The sequence below is a fragment of the Mustela nivalis genome (assembly GCF_964662115.1).
Source record: "Mustela nivalis genome assembly, chromosome: 5".
Classification (NCBI taxonomy): Eukaryota; Metazoa; Chordata; class Mammalia; order Carnivora; family Mustelidae; genus Mustela; species Mustela nivalis.
The window spans coordinates 7,904,264-7,924,187 of NC_139024.1; the positions used below are offsets into that span (position 1 = coordinate 7,904,264).

Consider the following 19,924-nt stretch of genomic DNA (forward strand, 5'->3'; position numbering starts at 1 on the left):
ACACCCTCCACTGGGACGGCTGCTGCCACGAATGCTTCTGCCTTTTAGAGAAAAACTCTATATCCCACCCCTCACCCCAATTTTTTTTAAAAGATTTTATTTATTTATTTGATAGACAGAGATCACAAGTAGGCAGAGAGGCAGGCAAAGAGAGAGAGAGGAGGAAGCAGGCTCCCTACAGAGCAGAGAGCCGGATGCGGGGCTCGATCCCAGGACCCTGCTATCATGACCTGGGCCACCCAGGCGTGCCCCTCACCCCAAGTTTAAGGAGGCTTTGCTAAGTCAGTAAGTGAGGTTCACAGTTGAGCAAATAGCCCAACCAAGTTCAGCTCCCAATAGAGAAAAGCTACAATAACACAAGCTGAGGGTGCCTGGGTGGCTCAGTGGGTTAAAGCCTCTGCCTTCAGCTCATGATCTCAGGGTCCTGGGATCGAGCCCTGCTTTGGGCTCTCTGCTCAGCAGGGAGCCTGCTTTCCCCTCTCTCTCTGCCTACCTCTATGCCTACTTGTGATCTGTGTCAAATAAAATAAATAAAATCTTTTTAAATAAATAAATAAATAAATAAATAACGCAAGGTGAGGTGTGGAGCAGCATGGCCCCCCACAAGGGAACACAGTAAGCAGATCACACTGGGCCTTGGCAAGGGACACAGCTGTGGCACAGGTAATCTTTGTTTCTGAGGTGCATGTTAAATATCATATACCAAAAAACATTACCAAAAATATCACAAATGCACACAGACACTTAGCTTCATTTTTCTCCACTTTACTAAACTCAGGCTGCAGGCAGGTGAGGGGCTCAGGAACTAAACTCAGGCTGGTAGGGGTTTAGGTCTGGGAAATGGCCTAGTGGCCAAGAATTTTTCTCCCAGAAATAACGGAGCCTTTGGTTCACCTGTTGTCTAGCTCCCGTGCTAGTCTGTCTGCACGTGAGACCTTCCGGGGGTCTAGCCAAAATTCCCCGAGATGTGGACGTCTCCCCATTTATAGAAAGAAAAGTTCTGGCCACAAAAGTACCACATCTAAGGATTTCTTTATCGTTGATAATCATTACAGAATTTCACCCTCAAAATAAAGTTCCTCATGAGGACCACAGATTGGTTTGCAAGTAAAATATGATTTACACAAACAAAACCCGCAAAAAGCCCACACGGATGGCTGTCCCAGAGAGGGGCGGAGATGGGAAAGGGCTGCCGGCTGTCCTCAGTGGCCAGGTCTTCCGAGGAGAAGCGCCAGGAGGGCCCAGGTGGTGACCACGCCACAGACCCTGCAGGAGAGAGAGGGCACAGTCCTGGACGGCGGCGTGCTGCTGGGGAACGGGCAGGTCCAAAAGCGCGGACACATGCACAGGCCCCCAAGCGGCTCACCCGAATGTCCTGTCTTCCCATCATTCTCCCACTATGAACTCCTGCCTCGAGGGCAGAATGGCTCTCAGACACGCGCAGACAAATCATTTTCCTAGTGGTTGACATCAGAGGTTGACAGACAGAGAAAAGACTTCCTAGGAGCCAAACGCTTTTCTTTAAGCATCTGGTTTTCTGTAGATATGGCTCCTAACCAGGAGGCCAAAACCCTCAGAGCAATCCCATCTTTCAGGTATGCAGGCCAAAAACCCTGATCCAAACTGGACCCTGCTCCCGGCGGGCCGTGACCCCCTACAGCACCCGACTCTGACCACTCAGACCACACAGCCCAAGCCCCAACCGGACCGTCCACCCACCTGCCTCCGCGGCCCTGTGCGACCTCTGCAGTCTGCCGCACGCAGAGCCACCTCTGTGGAAAATCTCCGGCCACCTGCAGCTTCTCCCGGGCCTCGCCCTCCCCTCCATGGGGCCCACGCTCCTCCCCAGCCTCTCCTCGTGGTCTTCGCACAGTCCCGTGGCACCCGGACGCCTCCCCACAAGGGCCTCTGCCCCACTGCCTGGACAGTGCGCCCCACTGCTCTCCTGGCTCGTTCCTTTACCTCCTTAGAGACCTCATGGGCTCCCCACTTCTCCCTTATCCTCCCCCTCCCCCCCACTCCCACCTCCTGATCTGCTCTTGTTTTTAATAAACACTTGTCACCTGATCTACCCTGCAATTCACTTGTTCGCTACTACCTTCCACTGGAGCATGAGTTCTAGGAGAGCAGGGATTTTGCTTCACTTGCTGAAGCCTAGAAGCTACGATAGTACCCAACACGGCGGACATTCAGTCAATGCTTGTCTGGTGTTACTGAAGGACATTCAGGTCACCACGCTTGACGAGAACTCCTTTACAACACATGCTGGTGGGGTGCCTGGCTGCCTCAGTTGCTGAAACATCCAACTCTTGGTTTCGGCTCAGGCTGTGATCTCAGGGTTGTGAGATCGAGCCCCGCATTATGCATGCTCTGCGCTCAGCTGAGAGTCTGCTTCAGATTCTCTCCACCTCTGCCCCTCCCTCCACTCGTGTGCACTCTCAAGTAAACCCATCTTTAAACACACACACGCCCCTAGCGAGTGAACTCTGCCCCCGCTCCGCCCCGGCAGGACCCGCACAGTGCTCCAGGTCACTCACTGCAACAGGCAGCTGACGTTCGGGGAGTGCCTCCAGTACCGGTACAGGGACACCTGCAGGGTGGGGTGGCCCCTGTACTCCTTCAGGATGCTCCGAGCACTGCCAAGAGACATTATTGGGTCAGGCACGCCAGTGTCAGACCTGCTGCTCCAAGCAGGCTCCAAGCAGCTGCAAAGGGCAGGGGCGGCCGCAGGGCGCAGGGACATGTGGAGAGCAGAGGCACCTACTCCTTAAACTTATTGGTCAAAAGCAGGAACTGGCTCCGCGAGAGTCGCCGCACATCGAACTTGCAAAGATTCTGAAACTCACGGTAGACCTGCTGCTCGCTGACCCCTGGCCACTTCCGGACATGGAGGAGGAGGATGGGAGGTCGGATACTGGGGCAGTCTGGACCTGAGAAATTCTAGAAGGCGGGGAGAAGAGCAGAGGAGATTTTCTGCGATCCCTACGGACAACCTTCCCGGTTTGAAAACCCTAAGAGGCTAAGAGAGAGCGTGTCTGGGCCAGGAAGGACCAGAAGGAAGGCGCGCAGCCACGTCGGGGAAGGCAGGAAAGCACACGGAAAGAGCAAGCCTGGCAGGACGAGAGCACCCTCTCGCTCTGATTTTGGTTGTTTCCAGACCACCTTGGAAAGGTCCCCAAGGAAACCAGGCTGATTCCCAGCACACGCCCGAGTAGGGGAAAGGAGCAAAAGAAATGCTACTCACAATCTTAGGGACCCCGGCTCGGATTAGATTCACCTGGTTCACATAGGGAGCCAGCACGTCGAGGTACAGAGGGAAGGAGGGCTCTGGCACGGAGCCGGCACTACAGGGGAAGAGAAAACCCCAAAGCATTCAGGCACGCCAGCGGTCAAGCACACGTCCTCAGCCACAGCAAAGGGTCTGGGACGGAACAGGGGCGGGTGCCACCCCAGGCCACTCTCCCCTCCCTCCCTCCAAATCGGCAGGCCTCCCCCAACCCCCCGACCCCACAGAGCGCTCTCTGGGGCCCCAGACACAGTAGAGCTTCAAGTGGTCACCACCTGTCGGGGACACTTGGGTAAAGACTCCTTGACTGGGCCGCCTGGGTGGCTCAGTGGATTAAAGCCTCTGCCTTTGGCTCAGGTCATGATCGCAGGGTCCTGGGATGAAGCCCTACATCAGGCTCTGCTCAGCAGGGAGCCTGCTTCCCTTTCTCTCTCTCTGCCTGCCTCTCTGTCTCTTGTAATCTCTGTCAAACAAATAAATAAAATCTTTAAAAAAAAGGACTCCTTGACCAACATCAGCAGTGGCTCAGAGAATTAGTGAGAGGCCACAGTCCAAAGGCCCACTGACCGGACATCGCCCTCCGTCCCGAAGGGCTGTCCCTCATCCCTCATCCTCGCCTGCCCTGCCTGGGTACAGACACGACCACACACCAGAGCCCACGTCTGGGGGGGGAACCACAGGCCTCACATTCAGGCAGGTCCGGGCTGCTACGGAACTTCACTACACCTAGGAGGGTTTTTAGGTCAAGAGGATTAGAACACAAGGATGGAAGGTGCCAGACGCAGGGCACAGGGGCTCCCTTGCAGCTAGGGGCCCTCCCGTTGGGCACACGTGTACCTCCCCACTAGCACTTGGATGCTGTCAAAGCACAGGAAAGAGTGAGGGGGCAGATTTCTTATTTAAGCTGGATTCCTTATGTAAGCTATAAGTCTCACATCAGTAGGTCATAGGGTATTTCTATGCATAATAGCCATTACTAGAATAAAAAACATAGGCAGCACCAAAGCTAATAAATAAGTCCACAATCATTATTAATTTTATTAGTCTGAAAATTTTCCAAGTCAGCCTCGAAGACCCTGTTACAATTTTGATCCGCTCTTCCATCAGGCCTAAATCCTATTTAACAAACACGTACACCAAGGATTATGCTCTAGAATTCATATTCCAAGTGTGGCCCTGGTGCCTCGGGGCCCGGTGCTGTGGGCATCAAGGGCGATGCTGCCATGAGGGAAATGCACGTGAGGTTTCAACTTGGGATTTTAAGACTCTCTCCCTTACCCACGCTAGTCCGCCTCACTAACCCTCTCCCCAGCCCGCCTCTGTGGACCCCACGGAGGCGCCCTCCCACCTCACCGTGATTTCCGTGGTCGTGAGAAATGGGGGAGGGCCAACGGACAAAGCCAGCAGAGCACACTGGGAAGGCCCGAGGCAGGGGGAGGCCCTGCACCTGACCTTACTGCCTTGGCCTCCCGCCCCACGACTCCTCCCGATGCGGAGACAAGGGCCCCGCGCCAGCACAGAGCAGGCCAGGACGGAAGGAAATGCCATCCCGAGGCGGAGGGCAGCTGCCCAGTCGGCGACGGTCTCTGCACCACAACATTCGGCGCCCTCCCATTTTGGGGAGCCACAGGAGCCCCGAGGGCTTAGCGGACAGCAAGGGCTCAGGGGTTCAGACTGGATGACTGGATGAGCAGGATGGAAGGAAGGAACACTCACCCGTGCACTCTCCATGCGAGCAAGTGGGCCACTTTCAGGAGAACTGGAGGGGAAAGCTAGAGATGTGATACACGTCCAGGCTCAACCAGATCACCTCATCACAAGATGCCAACTTCTGCTTTGCTTCCGTGACACACAACCCACCTGGAAGTAAATGGAGAGCCTCGGGCTGGTGGGGGGCTACCACAGATAAAGCAGGAGGCCCCCTTTCAGAGGACAGCAACTCTCACCTGATCCACAGAGGAAGGCATCGTACGCGGCCTCGTGGGGGTACTTGGTCTCCACTGCAGCAGCGCCCCAGAAGAGGAGAGAGAGCAGAGCAGCCGTCAGAACACGGCCTGGACGAGGGGTCTCCTCCCCAGCCAGCTGCCCACCGACCACCCTCTTTCCTCCAGAGATGCGGGTAGGGAGAAGGGCACACACCGTCTTCAGCCCGGTGCCCCTGCAGCAGCAGGAAGCTGAGGCGGAGAGCCTCCCGGCACGCCAGCCACATGCCCAAGGGGATCAGGAGAGCCCAGGAGCTGTGATGCCTTCTGGGGTGGCTCCTTTGTGAGGAGGGGTACACGGAGCGCCCCCCCATGACCCTCCCACACGCCTGCCCACGGGGAGGCCAGGCCTCATTCTGCCACCTCAGTACTTGGCTGCCTGTGGCGCGGCGTATGCTCACGGGAACGTACCGTATTTTTCACACTTGCTCGCGTGAATGACCACTGGCCCGGAATTTCTGGTCGGATTCAAGTCGCTGGTAGAGAAGAAAAACAGGATAAAGAAGACTCATTGCAAGTAAGCCCTTCTCGGCCTCTCCTTACCGCGTTCATATAAGAAAAAAGGGTCCTCAGGACTAGGGTGCCTAACAAAAGACAAACGGGACCAGGCAGGTAGGGTCTTGGTAGGCGGGCACCAGGGCAGGTAGAGGAGCCCAGCAGGGCTGGAGGCTGCGGCCGGGTCGCTCGGGGCACCTGCCCCATGTCCAGCTGAGCCGAGGCACCGGGACACACACGACACCAGCTGGGACCACAGAGCTACCCCACAGTCCAAGGGATGTCCACAAGCCTCGGCCCGCTGCTGCAGCGCCCGAGGCCCACATGGAGCACTGAGGATACAGAGGTCATGAGCAGGAGGGCGGGCGGGCCTCCCAACGCAGGCGGTACCTCCGGAGTCCCGAGCCAGAGGAACTCGGGCCGCTGAAGCCACGTGGAGGCGGCCGGCACTTCGAGCATGGGGGAACACGCAAAGGCGGCGAGGGAAAGGGAGCGAGGCCCGGTGGCGAGGCCAAGGCACAAGGTGCGGTGAAGCCCCTGTGGGCAGGGCTGGGCCGCAAAAGAGGATCTTCAGGAACATCAGGAAAAAAGACCAGAAACCCAGCCTAATCGGCTTCAGATTTTAAAACCTCACTCCAGCGGCAGGGGTGATGAGCCAGGACAGGCCACAGGGCACCCGTGGGGCCTCTACCATCCCTGGAATGAAAGAGGCGGGGCGGAGGCCAGGACGCCGGGCCCGCAGGGGAAGGGCAGACCAGAGAGAGGCCAGAGACGCAGACGGCAGACCGTCCAGACAGACAGGAGTCCGCCAGCGACGAGGCGCGGCTGGCCCGCTCGGCTCTGGCAGCAGGGGGCGCTCAAGGAGGAACGCTTCCCTTCGTTTCCCAACAAAACCAGAGTGTGTGCAGCGGCCGCTGCGGAGACACGGGCTGAGCACAGGCCGTGGTCTGAGTCTGTTCCCGCGGCCGAGCACACTCATCTCCACGGCACCTGCGAGTTCCCCACAGCCACGTCCTCAGGTCACAGGTGGTGGAACGGAGGCTCAGAGAGATGCAGTCATTCTCTCAAGGGTGCTCGTGAGCTGGTGGGGGGCAAAGCCAGGCTTTGGACCCAGGACGTCTGCATTCAGAGCCCGTGCATTTCCAACAAAACCTTCCCATTCGCACACGGCCCTCAGCATGGCCCCTGGGGCCATAAGGCCTTTGTGTGAGTTGCTCCAGGCACAGAGGTGCGTTTGAGGGACCGAGAACAACGCCAAGTTAAAAATGCTTGTGGCCGTGTGGGCAGGAAGGCCTGGCAGCCAGGCAGCGAGCGGGGGGTGTCCTGGAGATCTGAACGGTCACAGGCAGTGGTAGCTGACACTAAGGGAGCGCCTTAGGTCCCCAAGGGACACAGTAATGAGCAAGAAGAGGGCCAAGGAGCAACCCCGAAGGCTAGATGGACAAGCGCCCATAAGGAACAGGCTGAAAACTATAAAACCCACCAGAAGTCCGGGCAGGGGAACCACCGAAGCACGGGTGGGGAGAGGCTGGGGTGCAGGCACCAGAGAGCCGTCAGCAGGCCTGTTCCACGTGCCTCGTGCCTCAGCCCTTGACTGAGACAGGGAACAGCCTGCACCGCGTGAGATCACGAGAGCAAGTTCCGTGAGGGAAGAGAACCCAACCTCCAAGGGCCAAGGCCACAGAGAGGCTCCTGAAGAGGCGCATCACAAAGAGAAGAAGGAAGACTGAGGAGAGAGGGAGGGAGCCGAGTCGGGAGGAGGCTCTGCGGTTTCTGGGCCAGGAGAACGAGGATGATGGGGAGGGCGAGGAGGCGGCCAGCCTGGAGGCCCCGTCAGGGACACTGCCCCGCCGGGGGAGGGAGGACCCCGGGGCAGGATGCTGGACGGGCAGGCGGAGGGCAGCCCTCTCCCCTGGGCCCCGCACACAGGAGGCACTTGTGAGTGCCGGCTGCTGAGACGGTGCCTGAATGTCTCCGGGGGAGAGCAGGGAGTGCAGATCACCAGCGCTTGGCCTCGGATTTGTTTCCTGGAAATGGGGACCCGGGGGACCCTGGTAGGGAGAACATAGAGCCCGAGGCCCCGGAGGAGACTACTGCGGGGAGGGGAGCGCCACGCAGGAGGTCGGAGGACCACCACCAGCGAGATCTGTTCTTGCAGAGAGGTGCCCCCTTCAGCTGCCGCGATGTGGCGCCCGCTCTCTCTGCTGCTGGGTTCGCAGGTCCTCCCAGGGAGGAAGCTGCTGAGCCCCCCGACCCTGGTGCTTCCCAGACATGGTGCCTCTCCCCCCACCACCACCAGGACAACTCAGGCCTCAGTCAGTCAGGGCTGTGAGGGCAGGTGGGAGCTGCTTCTCCTACAAAAAGGTCAAGGTCACCCCTAGTTCTGGGGTCATTCAGTCAAGTGTTCGGGGCGCACCCACCAGCCCGCCCGCAGGCCCATGACACACATCAGGGTGCGGAAGGAAATAGTCCAATCTGCGGGAGCCCTGCCTGCCAGCAAGCAGACACATATCAAGAGAAATGCAGCCACCACACAAGTCAACAGCTGTAGGTATCTCATGGGTTCCTGGCCCTGCAGACAGGGCTTGCCTGCCCCAACACTGGCAATGCTGTGGCTGGGGGATTCTAGGCCCTGGGGGGCTGTTCTGTGCATCGTGGCCTTTCCTCCAGATACCAGTACGGCCCCGCTTGTCACAGCCCCAAATGCCCCTACACTGGCAGGTGTGTCCTGGGGAATGAATCCTCCCCCACCGTGAGAACCCTGCTCTATAGGCGGCTCCAAAACAAAACAAAGACAATCCTTCCTTACCTGTTTAGGACTTCATAAACTTCTGAAAGATTTGAAACCCTTGGGAAATTCAGTTCCTAAAATTATGAAAAACAAATCAGGGAGAATAAAACTTATACTTTTCTTATGTGCTTTGCGTATTACCAAATGGTCATTAAAAGAACCTGCAAAATAATTCCTATAAACCCCACTTTCTATTCAAACATCAGTGTCCTCATTCCTTATCAGGATGTCCAGGCACCTAGCAATCTTGGGTTTCCTAGAAGGTCCCCAAAAACCGAAGCTAGTAAAGCTGCAACAACCCCTACTGCCTTCCTTAAAAAAGTGTTTAAGGGGTTCCATATACGTATGCCTCTAAGGTGCCAGGCCATGGCCAAGGACACACACGTAGGACACCAGGTGCTCCAAGAACCAGAGAGTCTTGGGCAATCCAGGTCACCCTAGAGCTCATCTCCTCTTGTGTGGCAAGGAGTCTCCATGGGTCCCCTCAGATCAGTCCATGTCCTTCCTGCCTCACGCTAGGACTCTGCTACACGAGCAGTGTCACAGAAGCGTGCAAGAGCTAGACACCCGGGCAGTACGGTAACCAACGTACTCTGAGCAAGGAGGCTTTAAAATGCTGATTGGATTCCCCTTTCTCTGTTCCTCAGTTTAACTTCAAAAGAGGCATTTAAGCCAGCTGGGTGCCTCTCTTCTCCAGATGCGGTTCACTCCCTAACTGCACAACACAAGCCACCTGGGGGCTTTTGAAATGCCACCCCTCCCCCATCCCTCGAAACCCCAGGGAGCTGGTGGTGGGACCCCGGTGTCAGGATTGGCTTCCCTGGGGGACTGTAATGCGCTCAGGGTGGAAAACTCATGACCTTACTCCTCGGTCAAGATCTTTCGGGGCCTCCTCCAGCCTGATGCTCTTGGAGCGGGCTGCAAACAGTCCCCGCGCTTACATGGAGCCCCCGCACAAGGTGTCGTGCGGAGCGCTGATGTAGATCAGACACGCTCCATGTAACTCATTCAAAACATGGGATCCTGAATGAGGGAAGGAAAACAGAAGCTCACGGGACGAGCCAATGCTAACACACAAAGGAAGCCAGTACTGGCTGTAAAATAGGAGAGAAGGGTTCCAGGAACGATTTTTAAAAAGAGAAAGTCAAGTGTGACTGGAACAGAGCACTCCTCCACCCAAAGCAGTCCCGTTCGGTACCTTCCAGATATCCTTGGTCACGTTCTTGGTGTCAATGAGAACAGGAAACAGGTTGTGGATGTTCAGCTTAAACTGATCATAGCTTTCTGATTGACAGACCAGAGAGAAAGGAGTTGGCTGGTAAACATGGGGAGGGAGAGTCTCCAACCTAGCTTGTCCCCAACACTAACAAATAAAGCAACAAATAGAACAAAATGGGAGTGAAAAACTTCCTTTCCCCTGACTATTGAGAATGGATAGATCAAGCTCCCATCGCCATTCATGGTGGTCAAGGCCAACTGGCTTCCCATTCGATTCGGGATATTGTCTACGGTCAACATTCATGTAGCTTGCAAGGTTCTAGCCAACAGAAGGGAGAAAGAAGTGCTGTTGAAAAGACAGACATGAAATCGTCACTTGTAAGGAGCCATTGAGAGACGATCCAAGAAAATTCAGCTAGAAACTGTGAGGGAAGTGCCCCAATAAGGAATTAAGCTATTGATCGACTGATCAAAGGCCTGCTTAGATATAGTTTAAAGAAGTTTGTTGCGAAACCAACCCAAGCCTTGCTCTCCTCATTCCACTCCCCAAGCAAGCAACTTGCCAGTGCTTTTCTCCGGGTGTGTGTTCCCAGACTGCTCAGCGGGCAGGGCTGTGCTGTGGACCACTTGCCCAGGTTTCGGCACCTCCGTGTGGCTTCCCATTGCATAAGGGGACAGCCCGACTCCTCACCCGCCCGGGGCCCACACCTCTCCCGCAGGACCAGGCCACACTCCCCACCTTCCCTTTCGTACCAGCGCTGGCTCTCCCTGCAATTTTGTTTTGTCATCTTCGTTTTTCGGGTCATAGCCTATGAATTTTATTCCTACTTCTCTCCTGATTTTCTCAATATGGTCCAACTAGGATGTTTTGTCAATTCATTTCTTGGGAAATCTTAGAACCATCTCACTCTCTTCGTCTAGATAGTGTACATTACTTCCTTTAATCCCCTGATGCTAGGATGTTGGTGCTGTTATTACCCATTTCATAGGCAAGGAAGCAGAGAAAGTGCCTTGCTGGAGCTCACAACATAACCAGGGATGGACCGAGGACCTACGTATGGCTCCCGAGTCCATGTTTTTATGGCTACACGACCCTGTTGTACATCCAGCCAGGGAACCATCGGTCATGAAAGAGTATGGCTCAGCCACGAGACAAGGCCACACAGCCCCTGACATGGTATTTATTAGGTCGATGACACAAATGCTTTGGGTAAGCGGAAATACACGCAAACAAAATCGACTATATAGTGTGATCTAATCTGTGAGAACTCACAGAGAAAAAAGCAAAGTGTTAGGATTATAGCAGAGACTGAAGGCAGCTTCTCTCTCCTGCTCACATTTCTGATTTTATAAGGTTTTAAACAAGGATCTGGGACACCGTCCATAACAGGGGTCAGAGTATCCATTCAAAAGCTTTTCTGCAAAAAAATCACTTGACTTCCACTCCGGGAAGATGGGAACAGGCACAGAGGTGCTGGGACTCTGCAGAAGCCGACGGCTCGTGGGGAGACAGCAGAGGACGACCCTGGCCCACACCCCCTCGCAAGGTGGCAAGTGAAGACGGAGAGGGGGTGGCAGGTGCGCCCATACCTGGGAGTGGCCTGAAGAACTTCTCGTGGAGATGCAGCAGGTCCATCATCATGTTGTGGCCCACTAAGGGCTACTTGGAGGAATCGACAGGTGCAGAGACCAGGTGTAAAAACAGACATCCAAGGTGAACACACTCTTGCAGAGGGGGTAGCTTTAGAACCCACGGCGATCCTAGCACACGGCAGTCCACCCCCGCTTCATGCACCCTCATGAGAGGTGGCCGAGGGCCTCCAGTGCCAGGATGTCTAGTGGGGCACAGGAGGGATGTGGGGCAGGGTGTCCCTGCCGAGGGTCTAAACTGAAGACTGTCCCCCAGCAGTCCGAGGTCGGCTAGTAGTGCAGTGGCCCTGTGCCTAACAGGGGAAGGAACACAGCGTTCCTGTCCCAGGAACTTTCCCCGTCACTATTTGGGGAAAGCAAGACTAGATCTAGGAAGCCAGTTGCTGACAGGAAAGAACTACTTATCTCAAGGAATCTTATTTTTGTTGGAGGACCCAGCCTATTTTTATGGTCAGAAACACTTGCTAGAGAGCAAGAAAAAGATTTCTTTCCCCTACCTTTTGGGCTTTCACCAGCATCTGGAAAAACACGGAAAAACCCCTTGCAGAGAGAAGAATCTTCTCCTTCCAACAGCTCGCTCGATCACCGGAGGTGTTCTCAAGATACCACCGATGCTGTTTGCTCACTTTTTTCACTGTTATCTGAGACAAGAGTAGAGACAAGTTCTCTGAATCCTGGGTTCCTGGGAACGAAGCCAAAGAAGCGGTTCATCTCAAAAGGAGAGAGGAGAAGACGGGAGAAAACCTTTCAGAGGCCAGACTTGGCAGAATGAGTGAGAAAGGAGCCCCCGGACCACCCGCTCACAGGTGGGAACTCACCCCCTGGTCTCTCGGGACCGTCCAGATGTCGGGGAGGGCCTGCCGCAGCACCAGCTGGACCTCAAAAGCCTGGAAGCCTGTGGCAAGGAAACACAAGGCTGGTACAGAACCACCCAGACGGTGGCTCACCTTCCTCTCAGGAGAAGCAGAAGCTGAGATACGCATGGAGACAAAGGAGAGACAGCTCTTAGGTGTACCCAAGCCCAGGAGCCCCCACGACAGGGACGGCACAGCATTCTTGTCCATTCTGGAAGTCTATCCCAGGGGTCACTTGGGAGATTGATGACCCTGGTGATCCCTGGTGTGGGGGTTAGAGCTTTTGACATTCATCGCCTTAGAACAATGTACATTGAACAGTGTAAAGTTCTCTTCTAAAATAATAAACCCATTATGCTGCTGCCCATGATTTTGTAGCACTGTGCATTGGTTACATGAAAAATATTGATTGGCAGAGTTACTAGAATCTTCTGATGTTCACACGTTACACACGATCAACCAAAGACACTTGTACCTACAGCCACGGACCATCAGAATGGTCTCAGTATTGGGAAGCTTGTCAAGCTCACGGTGGCAGACCGGAGTTTTCCAAAATTGGGGGTTACGATGGAAAGCTCAAATTTTATCACTAGCAAATTCTGGGAGTTATTTTCCTGCAAGTGACACAGGCTTACTCTTCTCACTTGAGAAAAGGACTGAAATACCCAAATCAGAATAACCACAGTCCCTTCTTTCCTATAAAAAAGACATTCCATTCAAAGAAAAAGCGCGGACTGAGCTCCCAGCTCGGACGTGCATGAGCGTTTTCCTCCAGAGCAGCGCTGCCCTGCGGTTGCAACAGCAAGGGCTTACGCACGTGTATTTGGACCCAGTGAAATCAAAGGATGAGCAAAGGCGGAGATGTAATAAAGACTTCTTCTTTATAATAAAGGGACTTCTGCACCACAAAGGTCGTTCATAAAAACTAGATTTCACGTTTCTCCCATCCAAGTACTAACCAGGCCCGACCCTGCTTAGCTTCCGAGATCAGAGGAGATCGGGCGCGTTCAGGGTGGTTGGCCGTAGACAGATTTCACGTTTCTAAACCGGAAGTGGCGACGAAGAGAAGGACCCCCGGGAAGGCCTGCTCCAGCGTGCGCTTTTACCCACCGCCGCCCCCCAGCACTACCCGTGCATATGCTTGGTGACAATAGCAAGTGACCACAGAGTGAGATTCTGATAATATTTTTGAGCTGGTGGACCCCTCGGAAAGGGTCCGAGACCCCAGGAGTCCAGAGACCAGGCCCAAGGACCACTAACCGAGGGCGGGTTCATTGTGATTCCACACTGTGCCATGGAGGGTAAAAAAGTCCAGAGATGAACACAAGTAAGTAAGAGTAACTTGGGCTCTCAGGGATGGGGTAAAAGGAGGACCCTGAACATCTGGACATCTTCAACCTTAAAAGTCAAAATAGGTCAAAAGCCTCCCACTTCTGAGTTGGGGTCAGGGGCCAGGGCTTTCTCTAACCCCAGGGACAACACGTGTGCTGAGCCAAGGCCAGGATCCCCAGGAAGGAGAGCGTACGCACCCGACAAGCCCTGCATGCGACAGTGCCCCGCCCCCACACCCGCAGGCCGGGCGCGCGGCCTCCTCCGTACCAGTGATACCAGGGAGAGTCATCCAGTCGCCCTCCTCTGCCAAGTCCAGCCACCTTGTCACCTCATCGATCACCACCTTGATCTGGTCTTTATCCAGAGAACTGGAAACAGGCACATGAAAGTGGGATGCTAGAGAGAACCACCAGAGCCTTCGGGCGATGTTAACACAAGAGTTTTGGAGGACTCTGGGTTTAACATTGGGAGCTCAGCAACAAAACGAACCCAGAAAAGACTATTTTCTGAGTCTTGTTCTGCAAGAGTGAACCAAACACTCAGCCGATTCTCTCCCATCCAAACGCAGGAGCAAGTTTCATCCCTTTCTGCTTTACTGGGTTGCATGGGAGCTAGCCAACACTAAACACTACTGTCAGGCCTGTCTGCTTAATTCAGCTTTGGGGGTAAAAAAGCACCATCTGGTGAAATAAGGAAAAGACAGAACTTTGGTAAGCGTGGCTTCTACATTAGAAATAGAAGAAAACAGTGTTATTTTGAGATGAGGAAAGACTTTTCTCCAACACTTGAAAATAAGAGAAGATGAAAAATTCAAATAGACCTTCCCTTACAAAAAGCTATATTTTTATGTGAAACCCCAAGAATAAGGATTTCAGGGGAAGAAAAAATTTTAAAAGTCACCTCTAGGAGCACCTAACTGGCTCAGTCAGTGGGACACATGACTCTTGATCTTGGGATTGAGTTCAAGCCCTACATTGGTTGTACAGCCTACCTAAAAAAAGAAACCATCCAATACTACATAGCTATCTGGACCCAATATTCGATCATAACATTCCAGAGTTTAAAATTGGTCTAACTTAACCTCCCCTCCTGATACAGGCAAAAAATCTGAAGTGCAAAGAGCTGAGATGACTAGGTTCAGCTCCAGACTCTGTGAGCACGACCTGCCTGGGGCCCAGGGGACCACAATGCTGTCACTCCATCACTCCTGGTCCTAGCTCCATAGTAGTAGTGGTTTTAAGTAGGAGAACCAGCACTGGGAGCTCCAGAAAAAAGGCAGAGGGGTGCCTGGGTGGCTCAATTGGTTAAGCATCTGCTTTGGGCTTGGATCATGGTCCCAGAATCCTGGGATCGAGCCCTGCATCAGGCTCCCTGCTCAGGAAGGCGTCTACTTCTCCTTCTCCCTCTGCTGCTCCCCCTGCTTGTGGTCTCTCATTGTCAAATAAATAAAAGTCCTTAAAAATAAATGAAGGATTTTTTAAAAAGGCAGAGACCTGCCCTCAGGAGCATACAGATTCAAGAACACAGGGCAATATGTCCAGGCCAAGGCACATGACTGGTGTCATCAAGGTTACGTCTAATTTACCGTGAGACATCCCTGAGATGGCACTGAAGGCCAGCACAACCTCTCACAGGGAGTCCACGAGGCTCCTGCTTTTTCCTCTGCAGCATTGGAATGAAGCTCCTGCTTTTTCACTTGAGTACTGAGTGAAGAGCCGGTGCCTTTCCTTTTCTCCCCTTCACTTTTTTTTTTTTAATATTTTATTTATTTGATAGAGATCACAAGTAGGCAGAGAGGCAGGCAGAGAAAGAGGTTGAAGCAGGCTCCCTGCTGAGCAGAGAGCCCATTGCGGGGCTCGATCCCAGGACCCTGAGATCATGACCTGAGCCGAAGGCAGAGGCTTAAGCCACTGCACCACCCAGGCGCCCCTCCCCTTCACTTTTCAACATGAAAGTCACACTCCGTGCAGAAGGACTGCTCTCATCTCTGGTGAGGAACAGAACCATCAGCACTTCGAGCTGTCGTGTTTGGCGATCACACGCTGCCAAAGCCACCCCAGCTAAAGAGGATGGACTGAAGTCACCGCACCCGTACCCTGGCCAGCACGCCAAACCCACAGAAAACTCAGAACAGCGGCACAGAGACTATCGAAGCCCCAGAGAAACAGGTTTTACCTGCGAACTCTCCAGTTTCCAGTCAGGATGTTGTGTTTAATTTTCTTCTCCTGCTCTTCATTCATATATGGGATCCCATTTTTGAGAAACTAGACGAGGAACAAGGAGACTAGTAGAGGCATCCTCTGGGCAGGGGAGCAGAGGGAAAAGCAGCTTTCCTTGTACAGTTCATGTGGACAGGAAATGGACTCAGCCCAGCTGGACCAGAGAACCTTAAAACCTTCCCACTTCCCTCCTCTGTGTCATACCTTGTTGTAATCAAAGCCATACTGATTCAAAAACTGAACACTAGAAGCCTGGAAAGAGAATTCTGAATCCAAGATCCCAAATGTCGTCGGGAAGAGAAAGAAGTTACATGAATGGGCTACATACCTATAAAAAAATAAAATAAATAAATAAATAAATAAATAAATGTAAGAGGGGCACCTGGGTGGCTCAGTCATTAAACTACTGCCTTTGGTTTAGGTCATGATCCCAGGGTCCTGGGATAGAGCCCCGTGTCCGGCTCCCTGCTCAGTGGGAAGCCTGCTTCTCCCTTTCCCACTCCTCCTGCTTCTGTTCCCTCTCTCACTGTGTCTCTCTCCGTCATATAAATAAAATCTTAAAAAAAAATTTTTTTTTAATGTAAGAATGAAAAGCTGAAACAATTTTTAAAATTCTAGCTCACAGAGCTGACTTCAGAGCAGGCTGCTCCTTTCATTCTAAGAGTATTTGAATGTTGGCTGTTTCTAGCACTAACTAGCCCTGGGGCCAAAGGAAAAAGGCAGAGATCCTGCCCACAGGGAAGAGCCTAGCCCCCATCCTGACTGCCCGTGCCTGGAGCTACAACGCCCTCATTCCAACACCGTGTGAACTGCTACTCTGAGGGCACAGACACAGAAATGGGGAGAGGAGCACTTAAGTGCTGGGAAAGGCCCCCAAGAAAGAGGTTGTGCAGGGAGAGACTCGGAAGAGCCAGAAGCTGCAGCAGACAGCGGCGTGGAAAGGCACAGAAGCAGAGGAGACTATGGAGTGTCCAGGGCCAGCTGGTTCAGACCCTGAGGCAGAAGGTGCAGGGGAGCACGTGGAGAAGATCAGCGGGCAAGAGCCAGGTGTTTTGCACGTACTTGTTTGACTCTCCTTCAATACTGGAAAACACAGACAATCCTAAAAGAAAGAAGAGGAAATGAATACCAAAGAAAACGTCCCAGAAGTAAGCTTCAGAAGTGAGCTTCAGAAAGGAAACACTTAATGCAATACTTTGCACTTAAAGATACTGTGTATGCTTTAGAATAAGATTATCTCCTAAAGAAAGAAAACATAGAGCCTGACTGGCTCAGTTGCTTAGGCAACTGCCTTCCACTTAGGTCATGATCCCAGGGTCCAGGCAGTGAGCCCTTCATGGGGCTCCCGGCTCATGGGGCGTCTGCTTCTCCTTTGCCCTCTGCCCTTCCCCCATCTCACGCTCTAATACAATTTTAAAAAAAGAAAACAGAGACTTGGAACAGGAGAACTATCAAATTATAATTCACACTGAAATTATTAAAACAGAATGATGAATGGTTCTTCAAACACAGAATATTTTTTCTAGTTTTAAAACTAACCAGAGTAAAACAAATAAATAAAAATTTAAAAAACTAACCAGAGTAAATGCTAAAAAAAAAAAAAAAAAGTGAAAATCTATACAACTGCGGCTTTAAAATGTCCATATTGCTAAAGAGACCCTACGCAAAGTGAAGGAGGCTTCAAAGTAGGGGAAGACAACAGAAACATATCCACATGCTGTTTCATATACTTTCCATAGAGATTTTACTATTAAGTAAAAAACCACAACAGTATAGCAAAGAACAAGGAGAGAGAGCAACATACACACAGATGTTCAACATTCATAGAAAAAGCAAGAGTCGGTAAAATCTAATGGAAGTACACCAAATACATACATACACAACAGGACAATCAATACAACTTGTTTTATTACACACAAAAGGTCACCCAAATGTACATCATCAGGAAACTGAGTAAATCAATCCATTCAGTTTGGAATACTAAGTGACTGTTAAAAATGGAGAGCTGTCTATGCCCATAGAGAAAGATCTCTAAGCCCCATTAGCAAAATAGGTTGCAGGGCAAAATGCTTATAACTTTATCTTGTTTGTGTAAGTTTTCTGTAAACAAAAATCATACACATTTTTTCTTGAAAGACGGTATAGACTCCTTCATGTTGACAAACTGAGGCAGGAGAACAGAGCTGCTACACTAGGTTTCTGCTTTGTTGCACAGTGGGAGGCCCACAGGCAAAACACAGGCAAAAACCAAACACGCATCCCAAACCACAGCCAGTCGCTCCAAAAGGGGTCCAGGCTGTTTCACCCGCAGGAAACCACAAAGACAACACAGGTACCTCCTTCAGGGACTCCTAGCAAACGGCTGAAAAGGACACTCACCAATCTGACAGATTGTGAACTGCTGGACACTGTGGCGGGTTTTTAGATACCACTCCGAGGGCAAGTCAAAGAGACTGTGGGGAAATAACAGGCATTTCATTCCACACGCAAGGAGACGGCTTGAAGGGGCCACAGCCTCACCGTGGGATGGGCACCTCTCAGCCAGATGGAGCATTTTACCTTGTGACCACTAGCGAAGACTAACCGGCATTTTGAGGACAAAGGTCAGGTCCCCAGACACCCCTTCCCGCCCTAAAGTGCCATCCTGCCCCCTCAAAGCCAACAAGAGGCCTGCTGAGAAAGAAGGGGACATGGCCGGAATGCGAGTCTCAAGGGCACAGGTGAACGCACCCCCGGCAGCCCAGCTGTAAGGCAGCTTTGACTTTACCTGATCTGCTGGGGGCGGGACAGGTTAGAGCGAAGGCCCGTGAATTCTATGTCCAGACCTGTGAGCAAAAAAAAAAAAAAAAAAGACAAGAGTCCCCAGACACAGACCAGTGCCCCACTATTCTTGCTGTCAATGCTGCAGGTGGCAAACGTGTTCGGCTCACCGTCGGTGCTCAAGAGGCCAGGTGGGGTCAAGGGGACGAAAAGGAGAAAGCCAAAGCAAGGACACGCCAGGCCGGTCATCCCAGGGGCCGGGCTCCACCGGGCCAGAGCGGGGCCAAGGCCGTAGGTGCTGCTTAACGTCCCACCGCCCAGGAGGGAGGAGGACTCTCCCGCCCTTCTGAGGGGCCCTATTGGAGCCTCCCGAGGCCTGGCGCTCGTCCCTACTGGGCCTCACCTCTCTGCCCCGTCCCGCCCCGCCCCTGCCCTTCCCCGCAGGCTCACGGGCCCCCAGAGCTGAGCGGCGACACCGCCGGGACCCCCCGCGGCTTACCTACGAAGTCAGCGCCCAAGACGAGCTCCTGCAGCAGAGGGAGACTCTGCTCGAACTCGTCGGCGCCCACGTCCATGGCCACGCAGCTCCGCCCGGGGCACCGGGTGCGTGCGGCCACGTGCTGCCACGCGCTTCCGCCGCGCCGCCGGCCTTAAGGAGCTCGCGCGGGGATTGGCTGCGCGCCGCCCCCTGCCCGCCCACAGGTGTCTGCTTGCGCACCTCCGCGCCCGCTGGGGCTGCAGGGGATCCCGCCTTCACAGCCAGAGGCCAGGCACCGTGGCGCAGCGATTTCTCTGCGGTTGCTGGAAGCGGCCACTTACGTAGACCTAGCGTATTAAGTGGGGTGCTAGAAAACAGGGCCGGAGAGGGGTGCACGCAGACCTGCCAGCAGCACCCGAAGGAACAGCAGTAGCGAGGTAATCACAGCAGCTGTGGCGAGGGGCAGGGCCGCATCTCATCCACGTTGGAATCAGCTCAGTTGGGCACTTCGCCCCTAGTGAGCTGGCCCAGTCCCCTCCCCCACACCCCACCTATTTCTTCAGTTTGGTCTGTAACATCGTCTGTAATACCCTCTCAAACTTGCCCCAAAGACCCTCAGGAACTGCCTATCAGACTGAGGGAATCTGGTGAAGAGATGATCTAGGGCCATCCTATTCCTTGCAGAGAAAACCCCTATGTCCAGGTGAATCCTATTATAGTCATTGCCAATTTCCAAAGCCACTGGTCCAGTCTTCGGTCTTTACATCTTCCCTTGGACACCAGACTTGTTTGAAAAGCCTTCTACAAGTACAGTCTTCAAAGTGAGATGCTCCAATCTTTTAAGATGAGGCAAGGAAAT

At 53.3% G+C, this 19,924-nt stretch overlaps 1 protein-coding gene across 3 annotated transcripts; it reads right to left on the reverse strand.

Moving 5' to 3' along the window:
• Window positions 1-1,013: 1,013 nt before the first annotated feature.
• Window positions 1,014-19,171, reverse strand: PNLDC1 (PARN like ribonuclease domain containing exonuclease 1). 3 transcript variants are annotated; one of them, XM_082729511.1, is made up of 19 exons: window positions 19,087-19,171; window positions 18,595-18,652; window positions 18,207-18,280; window positions 16,890-16,929; window positions 16,032-16,155; window positions 15,784-15,872; window positions 13,876-13,976; window positions 12,241-12,317; window positions 11,920-12,063; window positions 11,363-11,432; window positions 9,753-9,838; window positions 8,573-8,628; window positions 5,680-5,744; window positions 5,233-5,286; window positions 5,003-5,045; window positions 3,278-3,344; window positions 2,765-2,940; window positions 2,538-2,636; window positions 1,014-1,266 (listed from the first exon to the last, which is right to left on the reverse strand). In XM_082729511.1, exons 1-19 carry the CDS (start codon window positions 19,160-19,162, stop codon window positions 1,203-1,205), a joined length of 1,563 nt encoding a protein of 520 aa, XP_082585637.1. In that variant the 5' UTR covers window positions 19,163-19,171; the 3' UTR covers window positions 1,014-1,202. The 3 variants fall into 3 exon arrangements, with proteins under 3 accessions (XP_082585637.1, XP_082585636.1, XP_082585638.1); XM_082729510.1 differs by having other exon boundaries at window positions 3,245-3,344; XM_082729512.1 differs by lacking the exon at window positions 1,014-1,266 and having other exon boundaries at window positions 2,543-2,636; window positions 2,847-2,940; window positions 3,245-3,344.
• Window positions 19,172-19,924: the final 753 nt, after the last annotated feature.

Coding starts and splice junctions, on each gene's coding strand:
- PNLDC1 (XM_082729510.1), bottom strand. CDS start 19,162: ATGGACGTGGGCGCCGACGAGTTCGAGCAGAGTCTCCCTCTGCTGCAG. Junction 16,930..18,206: donor GTTCACAATCTGTCAGATTG/GTGAGTGTCCTT, acceptor TCTTTCTTTTAG/GATTGTCTGTGTTTTCCAGT. Junction 1,267..2,537: donor AACGTCAGCTGCCTGTTGCA/GTGAGTGACCTG, acceptor TCTCTCCTGCAG/GGTCTGTGGCGTGGTCACCA.